Genomic DNA, 20,211 nt, shown 5'->3' on the forward strand with positions numbered 1-20,211 from the left:
ACCAATTCGTATCGCCTAGATACCAATTGGACTCAAGTAGTAGCACGAAAGAAAGAATGAAAGAGTGAAATTTTTTCCTAAAGTCTTATAGCCTCTCAAGGAAAAGTAAAGGCGTCCCCCTACCGTTCCTTAAGACTCTACTAGACCTGTTCTTGTGTGATGAGACCAATGAACCTAATGCTCTGATACCAAGTTTGTCACGACCCAAACCGGGTTGCGACTGGCACCCACACTTACCCTCCTATGTGAGCGAACCAACCAATCTAAACCTTAACATTTCAATGTAATAACAACAGAAAATAATGCGGAAGACTTAACTCATTAATAAAACCAATTCAATAACTATCAATAATCAACATCTATTATTCCCAAAACCTGGAAGTCATCATCACAAGAACATCTACGATCAAATGACTAAACTAAGAGTATTCTAAAAGCTAAAAATACATAAGAAGCTAGTCCATGCAGGAAGTTCAAGGCATCAAGACTTGAAGAAGAAGATCAAGTCCAAGCTAGAAGCATTAGCTCACCCTGAATTTCCGATGTAGTAAGACTGGCTTGAATTACTGTTGAGTTGAAGACGATGGCACGTTTGCTGCACTCCACAAATAAACAAGAAGAAAACATAAAAGTAGGGGTCAGTACAAAACACGGGTACTGAGTAGATATTATCGGCCAACTCAAAATAGGGAACAGTATATATCAATATTATCGTAAATCAACTATAAAACTCAACATGTAGCCACAACAAGTATTATAATCATCAATAAGTACCATCAAGTTCATCCATGAGGGCTCAAGCCTCAACACCATACTCATTTGGGAATTATGTTCGTTAGATTGAGTATATTAACATCTTTCAAGATTCATTATCTTTAATTCTCTTGTGTCGGTACGTGACACTCCGATCCCTCATATTCATTATTCCTCTTGTGTCGGTACGTGACACTCCGATCCCCTATATCTACGTGTCGGTTCGTGACACCCGATCCCCTATATCTACGTGTCAGTTCGTGACACCCGATCCCCTAATTCTACGTGTCGGTTCGTGACACCCGATCCCCTAATTCTACGTGTCTATTCGTGACACCCGATCCCCTAATTTTACGTGTCGGTTCGTGACACCCAATCCCCTAATTCTACGTGTCGGTTCGTGACACCCGATCCCCTACATCATTCTGTAAATCATCAGACCTTCTCTATACCAAGACATCATCAATCCCATTACTTTAATTCATCAAGCCTTCTTCTATACCAAGGAATCATCAATCCCATTACTTTAATTCATCAAGCCTTCTTCTATACCAAGGCATCATCATTAATAATGTATATTAAAGTTTCTTTTCAAGATTTGGGATTCAATATTTTCATCATGCTTATCTTATCACAATCACATAATCATATTCATGCAAGCATACAAATAAGCATATTGCAGGGTTACAATATTATCAATACATATCATTCTCTATTAAGAGTTTACTACGAATATCGTAAGAGAAACCATAACCTACCTCCACCGAAGAATTGCGATCAACAAGCTATCTTCTCAAAATCCTTGCTATCCTCTTCGTTTCTCTCTCTCTACTCGTTCTCTTTCTTTTTTTTCTTATTCAAACCCTCTTTCTTTTACCCTAATTAGTATATAATTAAGAATAAAAGATGGCAATAATACCCCATTAATTAACTTAGGGTTACCTCTTTTAACCCCCAAGAATTTGAGTTATTAATATAAACCCACGAAATCTATAATTAAGGAAAGAATAGTCCCAAAACGTCCCTTAAAACGTGTAAGGAAATCCGATTCTGCCTGGGATTTGCGCAACCTGTGACGGGCCGTCGTGCCTGCGACGGTCCGTCCTGCAGGTCGTCGCAAGGTTCAGAGACCCAATATTTCCACCAAGGGTCTGTGACGGTCCGTCACACCTGTGACGGTCCGTCACACCTGTGACGGTCCGTCCTGCCATTCCGTCACAAAGTTTAGAGAGTCGATTTTCAGTACCCAATTTTAGATTTTCTAAGTGTTTTGAAACGAGACCCTGCGACGGTCCGTCGTGCCCATGACGTTCCGTCGTGGGGTCCGTCGCTTCTGCCAGTTTTTCCAAAATTGAAGTCTGTTGCTCAAAACGACTAAACGGGTCGTTACACATTTAATGTCCATCATTATTCAAATTTTGGACAGTATCGCTAGGAAGAGTACCTGGTTGGCGTGGGTTCATAGTCAAAGACAATTGGGCCATTTGCAATTCAAGATGCTTGATCGAGATTGCATGTGCATCAACTTTTTGCCCAATACTTTCTAAGTCACTCCTCAACTCTTTAGTGTGCTCATCACTAGTATCAAAAATCCTCATCATTTTCTGCAACATATCCTCAACTCGCGCCATACTACCTCCACCATCCCTAGGAGAAACTTCACGATTTTGAGGTGGAACATAGGGCCCACTCCTGTCATTTCTGTTACCATAGTTACCCCGGTTGAAGTTGTTGTTGCGGTTATAATTCTATCTTGGATATAATGACCCTCTCGATTGTAATTACCATAGTTCCGACCTTGATTTCCTTGACATTTGCGCCAATCTCTTGATTGGAGCCTTGGGCGTTTGGTCGAAAAACCCCCGTCTGCTTATTTACCGCATAGGAGTCCTCCTCATAGGAATACTCATCAGTCGGCGGTGATAGTTTTGACAAGTAGTTCAATACATTTACCTTTTCCGCACCCATAGTGACGTGTTACAACACCAAACCAAGATCAGTTCTCATTTGATCAATTTCTTCACAAATCTCATCTATGGTTGGGTTGTGTGCGGATTGCACTGCATAAGTGTTTCTCCCAGTATCTAACTTTCTAGTGCTCCAAGATTTTTTGAGGTACCCGCTATCGTATCCAGTACTGCTTTATTATTATCATCTTGTCCTCGATAGAAGTACTCTTTCAGTGACTCATCATCGATGTGGTGATTGGAGACACTTCTCAAGAACGAAGTGAACCTATCCCAAGAAAATACTGACTGATTCTCCCGGTAGTGCAACAAAGTTGTTCACCCTATCTTTGTGGTTTAGCTTCTTAGACACCGGTTAGTAACGTGCTAAGAACACATCCTTCAATTGATTTCAAGTGTAGATTGAGTTACAGGGGATCTCGGTAAACCATATAGCGGCCTCTTCCGTCAGTGAGAGTGGAAACACTTTCAACCCAATTACATCCATATTCAAATCATTCCTCCCTACACAACTCTTACACACTGACCTCACCTTGGCGATGTGAGCATGTGGATCCTCAGAAGGTAGCCCCGAAACCAAACCTCTAGCGGTGAGCATTTGCATTAGACTACTAGTTACCACGAAAGTATGGTCGTGTGGTAGGAGAGGCACGACAAGTGGCCCGTAGAGTCAGTAATATTATGATATCCCCTATAATACTCTTGAAAGCGCGGAGCGGGAGATTGCCTATGTATTTCACCTTCCCCATGATTTTCAGGTAATAATTGATCATGAGCATCAACCGGTGGTGGAATTTTTGGGTTGTGATCATCATCAAGAATGTCCAAATTTTGGTTCATTCTGCATAGTGTACGCTCTAATTCGGGGTCGGGTGAGAGTATGTGTTCTCCTCTACTACGCGTACTTGGCATACATGAAAGTTAGATCTGCAAAAGACAAAAACAAAGAGAAAAAGTAAAATTAGGAAAATGTTGACTAAACTTTGGTAATAAGCTTAAAGTTAATCTAAAAGCCATTTTCCCCGGCAGCAGCGCTAAAATTTGATACACTCAAATTTACTTCTCGAAAAGAAGTATAAGCGATCGTATCAAGTAATGAACCCAACTATGAGGTTAGGGTCGATCCCACGATGAAAATGATTTAGACTTAACTTTAATCTACTATTACTTTTATTTAGTTAAGTCCTTTCCGAAAACAAGTAACAAAAAGGGGGTTTTAAGTAACGAATGTAATTAGCTATGTCTAAGTAAACAAGTGGCAAGTTCAAAGATTTGATTTTTATCAAGTAATGAAAGTAACTAGGGCTTAAGTTTTCCCCACAGGTTCACAGCGCGGTGATTCTAGCTATAACAATTCTTTCCTAGTATCTTGCATGCAAAGTGATAAGTTATGTATCCCTAATTCCTTGGTCCAGCAACTTGGGAATTTCACTTCGCACCTTGGTCTGGCTACGTGTGTATGCTTTACTAAACCTTACCTTTACCTCATATTAAGCATCATAATCGATGTATGTATTAGTTGTTACTTCGCACTAATTGACACTGGCCTATTAGATAGTATATACTAAATCTACATTGGTAATTCTTTTCTTATTATCTGCCTCCTTGGTCCGGCAAGTAGCAACAAGGCAAGTTCTAACACGTGCACTCATTAAAAAGACTTCTAAACGAAAAAATTATCAATACATGCAAGACACTATTCTAGGATTATTATTTCAACTAGTTTTTACCTTTTGAATTACCCAAGGTTCCCACAACCCTAGCTATGGATTTTAGTTACCCATGTTAATAATCACACAATTCATATTAGTTTGGTAATAATTCATGCACTTACTTTGATGAGATTGAAGAAAACCCAAAAAATTACATGAATTAATCAATAAGCTTGCAATAAACGATTTCCTGAAAATAGAATAATTTCCAAAATCACAATTTCACAACTAGAACAGCAAAATCTAAAAAATACCCAAGAGTTTAACCTCAAAATGAGGTTTTTACAAGTATTTATAATACTAGAGTCCTAACAAAAGAGGGAACTCTATTTAAGAAAAATCTACCCAAAAACCGCGTCTGAGTCGAAAACCTAGATGACGGACGTCAAGGCCACGATGAACCATCGTGGTCCATTGTCGTGGCCATCCGTCGTTCCAAACTTATCTGCTTTTCAAGATGGGTATTGGGGCTACTTTCTGTTGACGATGACGGATGTGCAGCACAATCTGTCGCGGAGATGACGGTCCGTCAAGAGCCTCCGTAGCCCCACACTTAGTCAGAATTCCCCAAATCTTCATTCAATTTCTTTCCTTCATACGATGGTGGCCACTAACGGACTGTCGATAGCTCCGTTGGTAGTCACTTCTGCAGTTTCAGCATAATTCTTTTGCGTTTTCATTCTGGACAGATTTCCTGCAAACAAAGAGAAAAATACATTAAAACTAATATAAAAAATCTTTAGACACACACGAAACCTAAGGAAAAAACATTAAAATTACCGTAAAACTACAGTACATCGAATTCCTCTTTATAAATTTAAGTTCTAATAATAGTGACGGAGAGGAATCCTCTACTAGTGAAGACCTAAAAGTTCATCATGAACAAGACTAAATGTCCTCATCTGAGGAAAAATTACATCTTGCCAGAATGGCCAACCTTTTGATAAAGATAAGGATGAATTCTATCAGTTATACTCTCAGTTCAAGGACTTAAACATCGTTATTATAAGTAATGACAATTGAATATAAATTCTTAGGATGATTGATGACCCAACATTAAGGTCCCAAATTATCGACAAAATTGGTAATATCAACACGTCTACTAATAATACTAGAATTCCTAATGAAATCCTATTCATAATAATGTTTATACCATGGCAGAGGTAAGAAGACAACTAAAACTGAGGTCTCAAAGGGATCACATTCCTACTACAATCCAAGACTTGGTTGAGGAGATAAATAATCTCAAAAAAGAAATATCTTTTCTCAAAAGCCATAATATGATTCTTGATAAAAAGAATTACTTACATAGAAAGTAAGGACAAAAATCATCATAGAAAACATGTCATAGCTGAAGATGATCCTCCTATAATGTTCCAAAAAGTAATCTTCCTGACATCCCTAGTGAGTCTATTGATAATGAGAATTTATTTTTAGAAACTATTGAGCTAATTACAACACATAAACCTTTAGCAAAAATTACTCTTTTATTGATTATAACCTAAAAAGGATTTCATTGCTCTAATTGATAGTGGAGCTGATTTAAATTGCATTCAAGAAGGATTAATTCCATCAAGATATTTTAAAAAGACTACACATAGTCTTCGTAATGCTAGTGGTCATAAAATGGATATTGAATATAAAATTCCTAAAGCATATATATGTACAAATGATATATGTATGCCTGAAAGCTTTGTTTTAATAAAAAATATTTCTAACGAAATCATTCTAGGAATGACTTTTTACTGGCATATATATCTTGCAAATTCATGAAATGAGACTGGAATTACTGGTACTTTCGAAGGAAGAAAAATAAGAATAGATTTGATATCTCAACCATTTTCAAAATTCGTTAATGAGATTAAAGATATGATCTCTTTAAAAAAATAAACAAAATTAATTTTCTTAAAAATGCGATTTGTAATCTTACAATTGAAGAGACTTTACAAAATCCTAAAATCCAAGGAAACATTGAGATTTTGAAGAGTCAATTTTCTCTACAAATATGTGGAGACCACCCAAATGTATTTTGGGAAAGGAAGAGTCATGTGGTGAGTCTTCCTTATGAAGAAGAATTTTTTGAAGATAATATTCCCACTAAGGCAAGACCATGCCAAATAAATTCGAAATATCTAAATTTATGTAAAAAAAGAGATTGATAATATTCTCCAAAAGGGTTTAATAAGACCTTCAAAATCTTCATAGTCTTGTACTGCTTTTTATGTTAATAAACAAGCAGAACAAGAGAAAGGAGTACCTAGATTTGTCATAAATTATAAACCGCTAAATAAAATTTTAAAATGGATCAGATATCCTATCCCCAATAAAAAAGATTTATTGGATCGACTTCATGAAGCTATTATATTTTCAAATTTTGATTTAAAATCAGGTTATTGGCAAATTCAAACTTATGAAGAAGATAAATATAAGACAGCATTTAACGTCCCAATGGGATAATATGAATGGAATATTATGCCTTTTGAATTAAGAAATGCTCCTTCGAAATTTCAAAAAACTATGAATGATATTTTTAATCACTTTAGCAATTTTATCAATGTATGTATAGATGATATTTTGGTATTTCCAAAAATCATATAAATGGATTTTAAACATCTTGATCTATTTAAGAAAATTATTATTCAAAATGGTTTGGTTATATCTAGACCAAAAATGCATATTTTCCAAACTAATGTTAGATTCTTAGGTCATAATATTGAAAAAGAAAAAAATATTCTCATCTAAAGAAGTAAAGAGTTTGCATCAAAATTCCCTGATGTTATTACTAATGAAACTTAGATCCAATGATTCTTGGTAAGTTTAAATTACATCTCTCTTTCTATAAAAGATTTGTCTAAAGACACAACTATACTATATGATAGACTTAGAAAAAATCCTAAAGCTTGAACTGATAATCATACTAAAGCAGTCAAAAACATTAAGACAAAGGTTAATAACCTACCATGCCTCACTTTAGCCAATTCGAATTGGCAGAAGATAGTGAAAACAGATGCCTCTGATATTGGCTACGGGGGAATTTTAAAACAAATTTCTCCTAATGAAAAAACAAGAATACCTCATACACTTCTATTCTGGAAAATTGAATAATATTCAAAAAAAATCTATTATAGCTAAAGAAATTTTGGCTATAGTTAAAAGTTTTTTAAAATTCCAAGGAGATTTATATAATCAAAAATCTATCATAAGTGTCAAGCAGAGAAATTCATCTTTAATAAATATGTAAAACATGATGTTTCAAAACAAATGCTTGTAAGATGGCAAGCTTTGTTAGCACCTTTTGATTTTGAAATACATTATAAAAAGGGAACATATAATAGTCTTCCCGATTTTTTTACTAGAGAATATTTAAGTTAATAACTCTTTATCTATTAATACCAGGAGTGATGCGGCCATCGGGAAATTCTTCCTCTAATAGAGGAAAGTAGAGGAAAAGCACTCATGGGAAGAAATAATATCTTGGACTAAATAGGAAATCAGAAGCTAACAACTTCAAACATTGTAGGAGCATATACAAGCACATTGGGAATTAACACTGAACATCAAATGTACAAAGAATTCATGAATATTATACAATCCAAACAAGCTCAAGGTAATAACCCACCATCCTATTCTTCAGTTGTAACTGACAAAGGAAATGAAAATATTGAAGTATATGATAAAAATGAGAAAGATAAAGTAATACTTCTTCTTGAGCCCATATATTTACAATGGGAAGACGATTCATGGCAAATAATGACCAGGTATTTTGATACAACATCATATGTTGTCCCAACTTATAAATATAGAATGTATTATGAGATAATACTCTCATCTACTGGGTCAGCTGAATTTGAGCACTTTTACCTAGCCAATACTAAAAAGGTTTATAGCTTTTCAAAATTTAGTATAAAAATGATATTCACCCCAGAAGAATGGGAAATAAGCACGATGAAAGAAAGAAAATGCACCCATCCATAACAAAAAAAATGCACTCAAGTTTAATTACTGGGATTATATTGAGAGCTTTAATAATACCTTGTTATATGAAAACTCTAATAGAAAAGATTCACAGTTTATAAAAATATGCTCTCACGTTCATAAGCAGTATATACCAAATTGGTTTTGCCAATGGTTGATTTTATATGGTCCATCTATAAATATACTGCCAGAGAAATACAAAATACTATATGTTGAATGGGTCGACGTATCACCCAAGTTGATAAAATTACAAAAAGATGATATCATTTTTAAAGAAATGCCATTGATGTAATTTTTCATATAATTCTCTATTCCATGAATAATGAAATGGACAGGAGATTATAAACTCCATTAAAGACTCTATCGAGATCCACAAGCGTTAATTAGAAGTCATACAAGGTCAAGATGATATCAGTCCTTTCAAATAAACAACCATCTAAAAATATTATTATTATTATTATTATTATTATTATTATTATTATTATTATTATTATTATTATTATTATTATAATTATTATAATTATTATTATTATTATTATTATTATTATTATTATTATTATTATTATTATTATTATTAATATTATTATTATTATTATTATTATTATTATTATTATTATTATTATTATTATTATTATTATTATTATTGTTATTATTATTATTATTGTTATTATTATTATTATTGTTATTATTATTATTATTGTTCTTATTATTATTATTATTGTTATTATTATTATTATTATTATTGTTATTATTATTATTATTGTTATTATTATTATTATTATTGTTATTATTATTATTATTATTATTCTTATTATTGTTATTGTTATTATTGTTATTGTTATTATTATTATTATTATTATTATTATTATTATTATTATTATTATTATTATTGTTATTGTTATTATTGTTATTGTTATTATTATTATTATTATTATTATTATTATTATTATTATTTTTATTATTATTATTATTATTATTATTTTTATTATTATTATTATTATCATTATCATTATTATTATTATTATTATTATTATTATTTTTATTATTATTATTATTATTATTATTATTATTATTATTATTATTATTATTATTATTATCATTATTATTATTATTATTATTATTTTTATTATTATTATTATTATTATTATTATCATTATCATTATTATTATTATTATTATTATTATTATCATTATTATTATTATTATCATTTTTATTTTTATTATTATTATTATTATCATTATTATTATTATCATTATTATTATTATTATTATCATTATTATTATTATTATTATTATCATTATTATTATTATTATTATTTTTTTATTTTTTTTATTATTTATTTTTTTGGTAACTATCTTCATTAATTACCGTAACAACATTACAAAACAAAGCAGCTATCACACCATGCTTACTCTAAAAAACAACATATCAAAATAACACCAAACTACTAACTACTTCAAATCTTCCTATGACTTATGACATTGTTAATACTAATAGGAGATCTAGCAATAGTAACATAGGCTATCTTATTGATTACCTCATCTATCAAGCACTTCTTGTCTTCAAAAATTCTCTTATTTCTTTTATTCCATATAGCATAGACACCTTCAGCCATAATTGTCTGAAACAGTTGAGCTTTTGTTGTCTTCCCTTTCCCATTTTGTATACTCCAATGCATGAACTGTATCCAAGTCCTTGGTCTGTTGTTGTAGAAACCAGCCCATGTTAGTACTCTTTCCCATACTTCTTCTGCAAAGTGACATTGTAAAAACAAATGATCTAGACTTTCATCAGCACCTTTACACAGTACACAGGTTGGATCATGTACCACTCCCCATTTAGCTAATCTATCAACTGTTGCTAGCTTCCTATTAAGCAATATCCAAAGTGTGAAGATAGCTTTTGGCCTGGCTGCATTCTTAAACATTAGACCTTTCCATTCAGGCTTAGCTTGCTCCCCTCTTAGATAGTCATAGAGCTTTTTCACCATCCCTTTTCCTTCTTTTAATTGGACTTGATCTACTATGATTTTAGCCTGCATTATTTTCCTGATCATCCAGCTTGCTTGTTCTCTCTTCTGCCATGCATTCTGCCCTTTTAAGTAATAAGTATGTATCCACTTTATCCAAAGTTTGTCTTCCTTATTTTCTAAGTCCCAGCAAAGCTTGGCTATAGCTGCTCTATTCCAGATATGCATGTTTATCAATCCCAATCCTCCCTCACTTCTAGGCCAACAGACTCTCTCCCAAGCTATTAATGCCTTCTTGGTAATCTGTCCTGCTCCAGACCATAGATAGCTTCTACACATGCTTTCTATCAGTTTAGCTATCTTAGCTGGGAAGATGAATAATTGTGCCCAGTAAGCCTGAACACCAAACAGCACAGTCTGAACTAGCTGAGCTCTACTTGCATATGATAGCTTCCTAGCTGTCCATGAGTTGATTCTAGCCATAATTTTCTCAATGAGTGGGTACCATTGCATTACTGACATCTTCTTGGATGACAAAGGCACACCTAACTACTTAAAGGGAAGTTCTTCCATCTTGTATCCCAGTTGCTGCACAATTTGTTGTTTTAACTTCCTGCTGCACCCCTCCACAATATATTGAACTCTTGCTTAAGTTTGCTTGTAAACCAGAAGCTTGAGAAAATTGAGTAAAACACATTTGAACAGCTTTAATAGATTCTAGATCACCTCTAGCAAATAGTAGAAGATCATCTGCAAAACATAGATGAGTGATATCATGTTTAGAACACTTAGGATGATACTTGAACTTTTTATCTTCTTTAAGCCCCTTAAGAAGCCTGCTCAGGTACTCCATAGCTATGGCTAACAAGAAAGGTGACATTGGATCCCCTTGTCTCAAACCTTTTGCTGCTTCAAAACTCTGTGAAGTCTGTCCATTCACTACTATGGACTAGTTCACTATTTTAACACACTTCATTATCCACTGTACAAACATCTTTGGAAATCCTAGTCCAAACATAACTTGCTCCAAATAATCTCATTCCAATGAGTCATAGGCTTTCTGCAGATCAATCTTCAGCATACTTCTAGGAGAAATATGTTTCCTGGTATAAGCCTTAACCAGCTCATGTGCCAGCACTATGTTATCAGCAATTTTCCTTCCCGGAATAAAACCTGCCTGACTATCACAAATGACAGACTGTATCACACCATGCATCCTGTTGGTTAGTACTTTGGATATGATCTTATACATCACAGTACAACAAGCTATAGGCCTATACTCTTTCACAGTTTTTGGGTTCTGAACTTTTGGTATGAGAGACACAAGAGTACAATTGAAATCTTTGTGCAGCCTACCAGTTATGAAAAAACTCTTAACAGCCTCAATGATATCATCTTTAATGATCTGCCAAGTGTGCTTAAAGAAGAAGGCATTGAACCCATCCACCCCAGGTGCTTTATCATTCCCAATGGATTTTAGTCCATCATAAATCTCTTGCTCAGTTACTGCAGTGCACAACTGTAATCTCTGCTCCTTTGTCAATATAGGCCCCCTTTTCATCACTTGTACATTGATGGCTGGTAGTTTACCTGCTGAGGTCCCCATAAGTCCCTTATAGAACACCACAAACTCCTCTTGAATACTTTGTGGATCATACAGCATTTCACCTTTCAATGACATGATACTTCTTATTTGCTTCTTTTGATTTCTCTCTTTAATAACTGAGCTGAAGTACTTATTATTTGCATCCCCTAACTGTATCCATTTTATCCTTGACTTCTATCTCAAGGCACTTTCTTCAATCAAAGACCATTTTTCAAGTTTAATCAACATCTCTTTCTCCTGCATAATCAGCTCATCAGTAACTTGAACACTTAGCTGAGTTTGAATATTTGCTACCTCCATTCTAGCCATCTCAATCTGTTTCCCTATGTACTTAAACTCTTTCCTGTTTAATTGCTTAAGGACAGGTTGTAGGTCTTTCAGCTTACACCACACCTGTTTCATTTTACTATAGCCATAGTCTTTACCCCATATGGTTTCTACCATGTGCATAAAACTGTCATGCTCAGTCCAAACATTGAAGAATTTAAATCCACCTTTCCCATGCTGAGGAGTTTGTTGAAGAATTAACACCATGCAACTGTGATCAGAAATGCTAGGATTCCCATAATCTACACTTACATGTCCCCATTTGTCCATCCATTCATCATTTCCAAAAGCTCTATCTATTCTGCTTGAAATTCTGTTCTCCCCACATTGCTTGTTAGTCCAGGTATAGTAGTTCCCTGTCCACTGTAGTTCATTAACCCCTATTTCTCTCACACATTCCCAAGGTCTTTTATCTCATTAGTGGTAACAGGCACCCCAGCTAATCTGTCCTTATCAGACATTATAGCATTAAAATCCCCTACTATAAGCCAAGGTTGAGTAATACCTTTAGATAGAGTTTCCATTTCTTTCCACAAACTCTTTCTCTGTTCAACTGTATTCAGACCATACACTACAGTTAAGATGAATTGGTAGCCTTTGCTTCTTTCATTGACCTGACAATGCAACATTTGAACAGAGTTGGTAATCTTCTTGACCTCATACCAATTGTCATCCCATATCAGCCATATCCTCCCTTTAGGACTGTCATCATAGTTGTGTAGAGCCTTCCAACCAGGTGCAATTCCTTGAAGAACTGATCTCACATTATTACTTTTAACTCTTATTGTCACGACCCAACCCGATAGGCCGTGATTAGTGCCCGTTTTGGACACCCACATACAAACCTGCTAAGTATGACCAATTGAAACTAAGACAATATGGAATTTAATCAAATCAAGCCAACCCCAACGTCATATATATATAAGAGGACCTGTCTCATAAGGAGTCATAACCGTTCAATCATAACAGCATACGCGAGCCGACAAGGCCGCCACTATTCAAAGCATAATGATGTACGCAGCCGACAAGGCTGCCCCTGTACAAACGGACATCCCAAACAAACCATGTCCAGACCATTATCCAAAACATATATATACAACCCACATAATGTCCACAGACCTCTAAGAGTACATTAGTAAAACTCGACGGGACAGGGCCCCGCCATACCCATAGACGAGCAAAAGACTACACAAAAGTTATGTACCAAAACGACTGGGTTCCGGAACAGTGGAGCTCTCCCAATCAGCAGAGTAGATATCCTAGGCGGGAGGATCACCGAACTGCGCATCTACACCTGCGGGCATGAAACGCAGCCCCCCGAGGAAAGGGGGGTCAGTACGGACAATGTACTGAGTATGTAAAGCATAAGGTAAAGATGACAGGATACCAATGTGGCAACTCGAAACAAAATATCGCTACACATATACTTTTTAAGTGAAAATCATGCATATATTTAACATTTAAGGTGCCCAGCTTCCCTAGTAAGGGGCTCGGCAAAATAATCATCACGTCATCTCCGTCATCATCATCATCATAACCATCCTCATCACCAATCATATATATAATATACATACCCGGCCCTCTAGTGAGGAACTCGGTGACATATGCAAGAAACTCCGCACGAACATTACCCGGCCCGGGACTCGGTGAAATGATAAATGACTCTATGCACGAGCAGAATATTATGAGCAACCATATGCAAATAAAAATCATTTCTTATAACTCAATAGAACAATCAACGTGAACCAGCAAGGAGTATTACCAAAGATTAATGTTTTATCAAGATTATGAACCTTTAATACGATATGGAAACGTAAAATCTCAATGACTCTAAGAAGCATTACCATAGATATTAGAGATCATCATAGCCTTAGACATAGCCGATATATAGAGGAATAATTGTGGAAGCAAGAATATACATCACCTAGACGCTTTAGAGGTAAGTATCAAATCTGTCCGTTATTCGCTTATTTTTAAAAGTCATGCCAAGCAAAGAAAGAAGGGACAGTGTTACATACCGTATAATCGAGCCGCACGTCCAATATTTACTGCTCAAGCTATTAATCTATAACAAGCAACAATCGTGCCGCAATTAGATAAACATCGTGCTTTACTTTCTTGTAAGCTAGCTAATAATCTAACGAAAATTCGGCAGCACCTCCCCTATTTTCCTTACTTCGTCCCAATCCGACAACAATCCAAATTATCCACAGCAATACCAATAACACATATAACCCAAAGAATCATATTAAACAGCCCCCTCCCCAAAACAGTTCCATCTCGGTAACTATATCAGCGAAGCAACGACACACCGAGTGATAACTCGTTTTATAATTCGTAACACATCTACCTTATCGTATTCATCCTTTGGAGTATATACTCATAATCACATTCAACATATACATAATGCCAAAACAGAATTTTCCTGCAGTTTGCTTTAATCAAAACAGCCCAAGCACCAACACGACACCACTAATAATCCGATTATGGTTTCCATTCATACTTAGTACATTCAATAACTAAAACAAACTTCCTAAGCTACTGGTCACGCCCCCTTCTTAAAATTAATGGATAATTAACAAGGGTATTCTAAAGAATTAACACACCAAACAAGGAGATTACTAACCAAATTATTTGCAGCTGCTGGCCAAGAGTTGCAGGGTTGGTTTCTCCATTTCCATGGCTGCCTAAGACAAGTGGTGAAGAAGAAGATGATATGCAGCAATGCATTTCACCACTTTATATAGCATGGAGTGGATTTCTCCACCTCATTTAATAGTATGAAGTGGAGGCAGCCCCCCCTCTACACCTGTCCACTAAGGCCAGCCCACAATCTGATCCCTTTTTAATTTTTGCCTTGAGTGGTGGGGCCCATTGGATTAAATCAGTCCAAATTAGCCACTAATTAATCCCTCACTTAAAGTTAATGGCACTTACATTAGCCAACTCATACTTAATATCACATTTGGAAATAACATCCTTGCCTAATATTTCTTTACGTCTTCTAGATCACGATGCGCACTACGTATATAAAAAAAATACGAGGCATAACATCCTTCCCCCCTTAGGAACATTCGTCCTCGAATGTTAAGTTAGCGTCTTGCAAAAACAAATTCCAGCGAGGTCTCTCTAAAAGTTATACCTATCAACCTGCATTCCGTAACTTACAGATGCCTCACAGCTATATAATCTCATTATCTATCAATATAGTCAAGCTAGGAATTGAATTACCTGCAGGTACGGGGAAAAAGTAAGGATACTTATTCTTCATTTCGTCTTCCGCTTCCCAAGTCATCTCCTCCCTATTGTTATTTTGCCACAACACTTTGACGGAAGCCACATCCTTAGTACGTAACCTTCTAACCTGACGATCAAGTATAGCCACGGGTTTCTCCTTATATGACAACTCCTCTGTTACCTGAATATCATCTACAGGGAATACTCTAGAAGGATCACCAATACATTTACGTAGCATCGATACATGGAAGACTGGATGTACCGCCTCCAAATCAGATGGTAGATCCAACTCATAGGCAACCTTGCCTATCCTACGAACAATCTGATAAGGCCCAATGTATCTCGGACTGAGCTTCCCCTTCCTGCCGAATCTCATCACACCCCTCATGGGTGATACCTTCAGGAATACCCAGTCACCAATCTGAAACTCCAAATCTCGACGCCGATTATCTGCATATGACTTCTGTCGACTCTGGGCTGCTAATAATCTTTCTTGAATAAGCTTCACCTTGTCAACAGCTTGCTGAATCACATCCGGGCCTATTAACTTAGTCTCGCCAACAACCAACCAATAGGTGATCTGCACTTCCTCCCATATAAGGCCTCGTACGGTGCCATCTGGATACTAGAATGGTAGCTATTATTATAGGCAAACTCAATGAGCGGCAAGTGGTCATCCCAGCTGCCTTTGAAGTCAATAATACAGGCCCGCAACATATCTTCTAGTGTCTGAATAGTACGCTCAGCCTGCCCATCAGTCTGAGGGTGAAATGCAGTGCTAAGGTTCACCTGTGTCCCCAATCCCTTCTGAAACGATCTCCAAAAGTTGGCTGTAAATTGAGCTCCTCTGTCTGATATAATGGACGTGGGAACCCCATGAAGTCTCACTATCTCCCTGACATATAACCTCGCATAATCTTCAGCCGAATAAGTAGCCCTGACTGGAAGAAAATGGGCCGATTTCGTCAGCCTATCTACAATAACCCATATAGAGTCATACTTCCGTTGAGTGCGAGGTAAGCCTGTAATGAAGTCCATATTAATCATCTCCCATTTCCAAGTTGGGATCTCTATCTCCTGTAATAATCCACCAGGCTTTTGATGTTCGATCTTGACTTGTTGACAATTTGGGCACTGAGCAACAAACTCTGCTATGTCCTTTTTCATGCCATCCCACCAATATAAGCATCTGAGGTCATGATACATTTTTGTTGACCCTGGGTGAATAGAATAACGGGCAGAGTGTGCCTCTCCCATAACTTGCCGTCGTAGCCCCGCAGTATCGGGTACACACAATCTGCCTTCATATCGTAACACTCCATCAGGTGTAACCTTAAATGGGGTCTTTTCCTTTTGAAGAGCTGCATCTCTATACTGTGCCAGAATAGGGTCCTTGTATTGGTGTCTCTTTACCTCATCTATGATTGAGGACTCAGCAACCTCTCGAATAGAAACTCCACTATCTTCCGAATTAGCTAGATGGACTCCAAGGCTGGATAGCCGCTGAATCTCCCAAACCATATCCCTCCCTTCTAGTTGTACATCTGTCAAGCTACCCATGGACTTACGGCTAAGAGCATCTGCTACAACATTCGCTTTCCCTGGATGATATAAAATATCAACATCATAATCCTTTAGCAACTCTAACCACCGCCTCTGTCGTAAGTTCAGCTCCTTCTGTTTAAAGATATATTGGAGACTCTTATGATCTGTATAGATGTCCACATGGACACCATATAAATAATGTCTCCATATCTTCAAGGCATGAACCACGACCGCTAACTCCAGATCGTGAGTAGGATAGTTTTTTTCATGCTTCCTAAGTTGTCGGGAGGCATAGGCTATAACTTTGCCATGCTGCATCAATACACATCCTAGCCCAACACCCGAAGCATCACAATAAATAACATAGCCGTCTGGTCCCTCTGGAAGAGATAGGACTGGAGTTGTAGTCAATTTGTCTTTCAATAGCTGGAAGCTTCGCTCACAAGCATCTGTCCACTGGAACTTGGCTGCCTTTTGAGTTAGCCTTGTCAAAGGCACTGAAATTGAGGCAAACTTTTCTACGAATCTCCTGTAATATCCTGCTAACCCCAAAAAGCTGCGTACCTCAGTAGGTGTCGTAGGTCTGGGCCAAGTCTTTACTGCCTCAATCTTCTGCGTATCTACCCGAATACCATCAGATCCAATAATATGCCCCAAGAATGCCACTGAAGTCAACCAGAACTCGCACTTAGAAAATTTAGCATACAACTTCTGGTGCTGAAGCACCCTAAGTACCGTCCTTAAATGATCTGCATGCTCCTCTTCTGAACGTGAATAGACCAGAATATCGTCTATAAATACAATAACAAACATATCAAGGAATGGTTTAAATACTCGATTCATTAAATCCATGAACACCGCTGGAGCATTAGTCAGCCCAAAAGACAGCACTCTAAACTCATAATGCCCATATCGGGTCCGGAATGCTGTCTTTGGAATATCTGCCTCCCTTACCCGCACCTGATGATAACCTGACCGCAAGTCTATCTTTGAAAAACACTTTGCACCCTGCAACTGGTCAAATAGATCGTCAATCCTTGGGAGGGGATACCTGTTCTTTATTGTTACTTTGTTCAACTGCCTATAATCAATGCACATCCGCAGCGACCCATCCTTCTTCCTCACAAACAGTACTGGTGCTCCCCAAGGTGACGTACTAGGCCTGATGAAGCCCTTTTCTAGCAAATCCCTCAATTGCTCTTTCAATTCTTTCAACTCAGCAGGTGCCATTCTATAAGGAGGTATAGATATAGGTTGGGTATCTGGCAGTACATCTATAGTAAACTCTATCTCCCGTTCTGGAGGAAGGTCTGGAAGTTCCTCGGGGAATACATCAGGAAATTCATTAACTACCGGGACTGATTGAAGAGTCGGTGCCTCTGCCTTTATGTCATGCACCCTAATCAGATGGTAAATATAGCCTTTTCTAACCATCTTCCCGGCCTTGAGGTATGAAATGAACTTACCTTTCGGCGATACTGTACTTCCCTTCCACTCTATAATCGGTTCCCCTGGAAATTGAAATCGAACTATCTTTCCTCTGCAATCAACATTAGCATAACAAGCAGCCAACCAATCCATGCCCATGATAATATCAAACTCAATCATATTTAACTCTATTAGATCTGCTACGGTATGACGACTATATATAGCTACTGAACAATTCCTATATACTCGCGTAGCTATGACAAAATCTCCTACAGGTGTAGCTACCTCAAATGGTTCTATCAACTCAGACTCTATTCCGATCCTACTAGCAACAAAGGGAGATATATATGATAAGGTGGAACCTGGGTCTATCAATGCATACACACTTCGGGAGAATAGTGATAATATACCTGTGATCACATTAGGTGACGCCTCTTGATCTTGCCTATTAGTCAAAGCATATATACGGTTTGAGGGACCGCTAGAACTGGAAGCTCCACCACGTCCTCTACCACGGCCTGCTGGTGCCTGAATACCCTGCCCCGTAGGGCGCATAGCCACAGAAGAAGATGAACCAGCAATGGACCCTGTAGGCTGTGCCATACCACCTGCACTACCTCTAAGGTGACACTCCCTCATAGTATGGCCCTGACGGCCGCAAGAAAAACACGCACCTGTAGCCCAACGACATTCCCCAGGATGGGACTTACCACAACGAGAACACCGAGGCAAAGGTGGCCTCGACTGGCTCAAACCCCTGCCCATCTGTGACCCTGACGCCCTAGAGCTCTGACCAGGTTCCGAATATCCCATACGATCGAACCCCCTACCCATGAAACGTGGGGGTGCACTCTGTGCTGGCTGGGAAGAAAATCTAACATGCTGCTGAGACTGCCCGCTTTGAAACTCGTCAGGATAACCTGCTGATCTAGCCCTCTTATGTTGGCCTCTATTATAATCTCTATCTGGCTGACGTCCCCGGTGCCGATCCTCTACCCCCTGTGCATATGCCTGCACCCGAGCAATGTCCATACCTAGCTGAAGAGTCACTGCCATACAACCGTCAATTAGATAACGATCCAATCCCATCACATAACGATGTACCCTGTCTGCCATATCAGCCACAATAGTAGGCGCATGCCTAGCCAATGAATCAAACTCGAGGCTATACTCTCGAACGCTCCTGCCATTTTGCTTCAAACGCAAGAATTTATCGACTCTAGCTCGCTTCATCTCTGGAGGCAGGAAGTGGCCCTGGAAAGCCTCCACAAATTCATCCCATACCGCTGGAGGGGCACCCTCACCCATAGATAACTCCCAAGACTCATACCAATTAATAGCTACATCCCGCAAACGATACGTAGCCAACTCAACAGACTCGGTCTCCGAAGCCTTGATTATCCTCAATGTACGCTGCATCTGACGAATAAACTCTTGCGGATCATCCTGTGGCCTTGACCCAAAGAACTCTGGAGGATTACAACTTAAGAAGTCACGAGCCCTTAAGCTATCAGATCTGTCCGCATGATCAACTCCTAGTCCATGCCTGCGAGCCTGATCTGCCACTAATCTAGTCAGCAATTGAACCGCATCTCTCATGGCCCTATCCTCCGCCCCTGATTGAGGAGCTGGAGGTTCAGATGTTGGGGCCTCGGGGGCTGGTGGTGTCCCCCGAACTGGAGCTGCTGCTGC

At 37.5% G+C, this 20,211-nt stretch overlaps 2 protein-coding genes across 2 annotated transcripts; both read right to left on the bottom strand.

The window, feature by feature from the left end:
* Positions 1–9,863: 9,863 nt before the first annotated feature.
* Positions 9,864–10,859, bottom strand: LOC138338413 (uncharacterized). The gene has a single exon (XM_069289370.1). The coding sequence runs from the start codon at positions 10,857–10,859 to the stop codon at positions 9,864–9,866; it is 996 nt and encodes a 331-aa protein (XP_069145471.1).
* A 1,297-nt stretch (positions 10,860–12,156) lies between these two features.
* On the bottom strand, positions 12,157–13,148 carry LOC138338414 (uncharacterized). Its single transcript, XM_069289371.1, has 2 exons — positions 12,703–13,148; positions 12,157–12,622 (listed from the first exon to the last, which is right to left on the bottom strand). The coding sequence occupies exons 1-2, from the start codon at positions 13,146–13,148 to the stop codon at positions 12,157–12,159; spliced, it is 912 nt and encodes a 303-aa protein (XP_069145472.1).
* Positions 13,149–20,211: the final 7,063 nt, after the last annotated feature.

This window comes from Solanum lycopersicum, chromosome 9 (assembly GCF_036512215.1).
Source record: "Solanum lycopersicum chromosome 9, SLM_r2.1".
Classification (NCBI taxonomy): Eukaryota; Viridiplantae; Streptophyta; class Magnoliopsida; order Solanales; family Solanaceae; genus Solanum; species Solanum lycopersicum.